This window comes from Thalia democratica, chromosome 4 (genome assembly GCF_965202585.1).
Source record: "Thalia democratica chromosome 4, ktThaDemo2.hap1.1, whole genome shotgun sequence".
Classification (NCBI taxonomy): domain Eukaryota; kingdom Metazoa; phylum Chordata; class Thaliacea; order Salpida; family Salpidae; genus Thalia; species Thalia democratica.
The window spans coordinates 17,100,081-17,106,876 of NC_139168.1; the positions used below are offsets into that span (position 1 = coordinate 17,100,081).

A 6,796-nucleotide genomic window follows, 5' to 3' on the forward strand; every position below is an offset into this window, starting at 1 on the left:
TGTTTTTTGTTAATTTTAAATTATTTCGTTAACTTATGAATACTTGAAAATATTTCAATTTTAAAAAAATGTTTTTTCTATAAAAAAATTTATCATTTTAGAAAAATATTATTAAAAGATGTAAGTCTTAGACAATTGAATTTTTTATTTTAATCTTATTCGTTTAATTTTTTTGTTGAGACTCTTATAACTAACAAAACAACTTGTTTTTTTATTATTTTCAAACTGCTATACAAAAGTGAAAGCTACATAATGAAATGCAAAAACTATGTCTATAAACATTGTAAATGAAGATATACCATAGAAAAAATCAAAAGTAATTATTTGAAAATGCTTTAAATTAAAATCAATCGAGCATCAATTAATAGCATACAGAACAATATTTTCAGTTCTTAATTATCGAATTTCACAAGTTATTTTTAAAAATAAACATTGCAATAAAAATATTTAAGTAACACCTCAACTTATTAAATATGTACAAATAGTTTTAATAAAAACTCGCAAAAAAAAACTACAATAAAAACAACTTATATGTTAGATGATTCAATTTAAACTCAAATAAAAAGATCACTGTTTTTTGCTCACTTTAAAAAAATAAAAGTTTTCTTTTTCACCTTCAAATAAAGTTTTCTTTTTTTACCATCAAATAGTTAAAGTTTTCTTTTCACCTTCATTACTACCTTTTTGAGTGAGTCGTTACCACTGAAGTAAATCCATCTCAGTCCCCATGCATCAGTTTTACTCGGATTCTGGTATTCCCCATTCAAATTAGCACTATGGCAGTTATTAAACCACCACCCTCCACCGCCTCCAACGTCAGAAGAGCAATTTCCTACAAATTTTTTTATTATTTATCAAAATACTCAATAGATTTTAATGCAGTATTGTCTTTAATTCTAGTTTTAATGGTTGTTTATAGTAACTTTTCAACAGATTTTTTTTAATAAGATCCGGATATATCCTAATTTTAAAATAAGGTTTTGTTGCAGTAAAAAGAGATACAAACTGTCGTTGGAAATAATTGGTTCTGGGTCAAAATAATAAGACTTGTTGGTACATTTTAATTTTTTTCAGTTTTAAATTAGACACGGGTCCTTGAAAACACCAGTAAGAGTTCAAATAACTTCAGCAAATCTGATGCAGTCAATACCCTCTCACTAGTAAATATAATAACTGAGTGTCAATTTTGTGATTCAATTAATGATCGGCCGTATTCAACTATCCGGATTCGGCGGGATAATACCTTTTTGGATCCAGATGGTTCGATCTTAATGTTTAAACCAGATCACTATGGGGTGGTTAAAAAAGGTAATAGACGTATTTTAGAAAGTTTGGTTAAAATTTACACTAGACATTAAGGGAAAATTTTGAGCTTATTCTAGATATTCTGGAGTTCTTGATAAAGAGCAAAAAAAGGTGTTAGGAGTAGTTAAGGTTAACTTTGAAACTTACACTAGGTATTTAGAAAATTGAGAGTTTCATAGGATCCGACTGGATCGTCATTTCAAAATGAGATCCAGAACCAGATACGGCAGTACACTAATTTTATTGACCCGGTAGATCACTTATTTCAATCGATAAATAAATTACAGTTGAGGAGTTTTTTTTAAACTGATACTCAACCCTAATCAAGTCTGCAAAATAAGATGATAAAAATATTAAATTCATCTCTTAGAAACACCATCTCATCAATCATATAATAACTTATTAATGGTATAACTTGATTTTACAAAAAAAAATCCTTATTTAGAAAGAAATTCACAATTTAGTCAGAAAAACAATTTAAACTGATACTTTTGTTTTTTTGTAAACTCAAATTTTTCAAACATTTGTACTGGAAAACCTTGACAACTTTAAATGTGTGGTGAAAACAGACTTAACAAAAAAATCAATTCAGGTTGAAGATTATTTTTATGAAAAATATATATTAAAAATGAATACTTATACTTCACTTAGAAACTTAGTAACTGTCTGATTTTTTTTTGACATTTTGCCAACATTGTCAAAAAAAACTTCTTTATCCTGACGCTTATGAGCCTTATAATTTCTGACGACAAGGACCAATGAATAGAATGAATTGTTAAATAACGAATTAATTAGTACTTACCATTTGGAGCTGCGTCGTTATCTTGGTCTTCAGTTGAGAATTTCATTCCGTTATGCCAGGCCAGGGAATCACCTATATTAAAAAAATTTGTCAACTGTATTTACCTAGTAAACAGTGGCGAGACTGTTTTTGTTAAGGGATGCATAAAGTTTACAAGTATTTATAAAAACAATCAATTTATCACTATTCAAACTAAATTTGTATGATAATAGTACTACAGTTACAAAAAATTGTTTTAAACAAAAGTTTGTTTGAAAAATTTAAAGTTTTTACAGTTTTATATTAAAACATTAGGTTTTCTATTTTTAAGTGGAGCATCAACTCTAATACTACACCCAACACCTTTGCTGTAATTATTGTTGGTAATAAGAACACACCACTGTAGTTCTTTATTAAAAATTAAAAACACCAATAAATTATGTAGAAATTTCAAAGGACTATGCTTTACAAATCATACATGTGATTAGAGAATAAAATAACTTTTAGTTGTCAAAAAATAAACTAAAAAGTATAATATATAAAACTAAAAATTAACCTGCAGTTCCTGTGTACTGGCCAACATGTAATATAAACTTTCTAGATTCATGGCTCAGGTAAAACTGACTGAAAATAATTAAACATATATTTAATACTAAATAATACACAAACTATTTTTAATTCTTAATTAAAGAAAACATCAGCTAAAGTCTAACAGAGCTAAGGTTGGAATTTAGCATGCCGTGAGACAAGTTCAAGTTAACACATAGTTTTAATCACACCACTTAGATCATAAGACCATAAGCCTTCAGTAAACTGAGACCAGGGTTTTGGTGTGATCAAACCTGTTGACCTGTGTTTGCATCACGGCATACATAAATCCAAGATTAGCTCTGTTAGACTTTTGCTGATGTTCTTATTTGATAGTATTCAAAATAAGCGTACCAAGAGCAATTTATCGAATGTTGCACAACAACTAAAAATGGCTGAAGTTACTGATCATACCAGCAAACGGTAAAACATGATAAACCGCTTGTAGATTGATAACCGCAAGGTTGCAACTGACTGACTTCGATAACAACAAACCCGGGTCTCAGTTTATTATAGAATTAGGTCTAATGATCAAAGTGGTGAAATCAAAACTTTATGTTCCTTACTTAAAAGTATAAACTAGCAAAAGTCATAATCATTTGAAGGAAAAAGCTAGTCTTTAATGCAAATTTTAACTAAACAAAATGTGTAAGCTATTGTTGATGTTGTACAAAAGGAAAGTTAACAATGTATAATTTTGGGGGATTAAAAATATTTTATATTTGAAACTATATTAAATAACTTAGACATTTTAGTGTATGTCTTTTTGTTTTTAAAAGTTCTAACTTGTGTTTAAATTACCAAAGACACTAACTCGTATACTGCATATGCTGTTTGTCCATTAAACTTCTCCATTTCAATTCTTAAAACATAATCTTTATTTTTCAGAATTGAATACATGTTTCTTAACCCTTAAAATTATTAGATTTTTATCATATTGAACAATATTTACTTATTTTTTATAGTATTTAAGTTTTAAAAAAACTTAAAGTCTTAAATTGGTCAACAAAATACTTGATTATTTATCTTATCATTAATAACTAAAAACAGTTTTGTTGTAATAACATAAAAACAAGGTATACTGATATTCAAACGAACCAATCCAGTAATTTCCGTTTTTATCACCAAACCCCTTGAGGTAATCTAACCAATTTCTTTTGAAGCTTGTTGATGAGTCTGTCCTTCTTTGTAAGACCTGAACAATGTTATAAAGAGGATTACTACTGATATTGATATGCATAAAATTATGTTTTAATGCTGCTATGTTCAAAAAATATTTAATTTCAAAGTTTTATAACATTTTTAGTGAAGAAAAAAAGTTACTAAGTTTTTTTTTGGTTGAATTTGAAAGTTAAAAAAAATTAGAAAACCAAAAATAAACTTTTAAGTTTTAATGCATCTATATCATTAAGTTAACAAAAAAACTGACAGTCCATCCAGTATTATCAGAGTCGAATTCACAAAAAGCTTCTACAGTTTTTTCAGCATTTTTAAAAGGATTTATTGTAAAAACACCATCTTGAGCTCTAGAGTTGATTTTCTTGACATCATTGCAATCACGTGCTAAATTTATGTTTACAAGAATTAACAAAATTAAAGTAACAATTGTATGGGTTACCTGTTTTTCTCTATATCAAGTGCAGTAAATGTAGACTTTTTTTAATGGTACAAGTACAAACTGACATATAAACAATTATGTTTTTTTATGTTCTAAATTTTAACAATATAACAGATATGTAGAGTGCATATACAACAAGTGTTGGTAAACAAAACCCACTAACTGAGCAATAAGTTATGACCATAGGAGGGATAAATCACTTTTTCATATTTTGATCTTAATTTGTGAAGTTTTAACTAAGCTACAGGATGCATTTTACTGATTTTTCATTTCAAAGTAATTCATGAGATATAACCATTAAAAGATGTAGAGTGCAATAAGTTCTTATAGGAAGCGCAAACTAAAAAAACAAAAACAAAGACAATTTCACTAAAAATCTGTCTCCTTCAAGTTTTTTAAGATAAGTACTTCATGTTTTCAGAAAATGTTCCTTGCAATATTTATAAAACCTGTTGCAAAAAAAAATTCTATAAAAATTGTAATAAAAAACTAAAATATTAAAAATTTTGTTGCGACAGAATTCTACAAATATTGCAAGGAATACTTCTTGAAAATTTAAAGATATTTCTCTCAAAAAATGTAGGAGGAGATAGATTTTTAGTGAAATAGTCTCTTTTACTTTTTTTAGTTTGCGCCTTCAATAAAAAACCTATTACACTCACTAACTTTAACCACCTATATCTCAAAAATTATTTTGAAATTTAGAAACCTGTAAAATGCAGATTGTAGCTTAGTTATAACTCTACAAAATAAGATCAAAATGTGAAAAAAGTGATTTACCTCCCCATTTACTTTAATTAATTTTGTATACTTCAGGGGTTGGCAAACTGCAGTAGCAGGGTACATTTTAGTTAAAATAATACTTTTCAAAACATCATAAAAAGTATTTTGTGGTAAAAACTTGAATTACACTCATTATTTTATAAACTCATAACTTGTGTCTATGAATGCTTATTTTATCACACTTCTAGTTTAAAACAAAGATGATTAGTACACTTATCAAGTTTATTTATAGCATACTTCTTGTAGTTTCCTGTTTTATATGTATACAAATTTAATCTTTGTTGTAAACTTAAAAACGTTATTTAAATTGTGAATACTAAACAACTAAAACAACCTCCCATAAAAATTTTCATAAGATTTTTCAATTTGTTATAGTTTATATTGATGTTTTTGAATCTATCCTCTAACTTTTTTTTGTATTTACTCAAAGTACTTAATTTCTCTTTGATTTTCTTGTTGGATGTTTTATTTTCTGCTTTAAGAGTTCGTTTTAGTTTATAGTAGTTGTCAGCCAAACTTTTATGGTTGCCTTTTAATTTATTGAATTTTTCTTCTAATTTTTCTTGCTTTTTACTCATAACATGTATTTTCTTTTTGTTTTCTATGTTATCTCTTCTAAGATACTCTACAACTGATTCTAAACGACTCTGGGGACCTGAATTTCCAGTAACTCCTACTTCACCCATTCCACTGCCTTCCTTTTGATCTTCATTTTCAGACAGACTTCTAACGTGACGATTTGTGGAAAGTCCACCAAGACTTTGGTCCTCGTCATCAGAAGTAGAAAGAGTCCAGTCACATTTGGCTATATACAAGATGTTGAATAATAATAAAACAAACAACTTCATATTATGACTGTAAAATTGAGTTTTCAATTATTTATTTTGGTTAGTTAGTTTATATTTATCAACCTTCTTGACATTATATATAAATATATATGTTAATGTGTAAAGTAAACTTTGAAGCTGCCTTCTGATACGCAAAATAGTCTAATTATAAGGGACACCAGAACCAGACTAATTAAATTTTATTTAATATCAAAACAATTAATTTCAGTTTTTATGGTTATAAATCTAAAATTTTTGCTTTAAAATTTTGGTAATCAGGTTTTTTTTGCAAAATTAAGAACCTAATAAGAAGTTATGTTATTAGAAAATATCCAAAAATATTTTTGTACTTGACCTTGTTAACCTTCAAAGATTACGGTACTTTAAGCCCAAGCAGGAGAAACATGTATATTTATTAAAAAACTTATATTAAATTTATTTAACTAAAAGTTGCCAGCAAAAGTGTAACATAAATGTTTAAAATATTTTTAGACAGTTTCAATAAATGTAACCTAAAATACACCCTGTAGAACTTATTTTTTGACTTTCATTTAAAAATCTTAGTAGATTGTATTTTTTCATTATCAAAACTTTATATTTAAAATAAAGAATAAGTCTGCAAGCTATTACAAAATACCTAAATATGAGTTTAACTTGCATGATCTAGAATAGAGGTGGGCAACAAGCTTAAGAAGTTAAAATGACCGGCCCCCAAACCTTTTTTAAATTTAAATGGAATCTGGCCAAAAACAAAATTGATCCGGTCCGCAAGTAGATGATCAGGCCCCGCTAAGCATTTTCAAAATTTACAAAATTTTCAAAATCCGGCCAACCAATGTAAATATTACAAAACTTGTTTAAAACATTTTTAGATTATTTTATTAAAACAAAAAT

General features: G+C 27.2%; 1 protein-coding gene across 1 annotated transcript; it reads right to left on the bottom strand.

The window, feature by feature from the left end:
* Positions 1-650: 650 nt before the first annotated feature.
* Positions 651-5,923, bottom strand: LOC145833083 (fibrinogen C domain-containing protein 1-like). Its single transcript, XM_082940282.1, has 5 exons — positions 5,593-5,923; positions 4,104-4,237; positions 3,773-3,869; positions 2,108-2,179; positions 651-832 (listed from the first exon to the last, which is right to left on the bottom strand). Exons 1-5 carry the CDS (start codon positions 5,921-5,923, stop codon positions 651-653), a joined length of 816 nt encoding a protein of 271 aa, XP_082796408.1.
* Between the last annotated feature and the right edge of the window lie 873 nt (positions 5,924-6,796).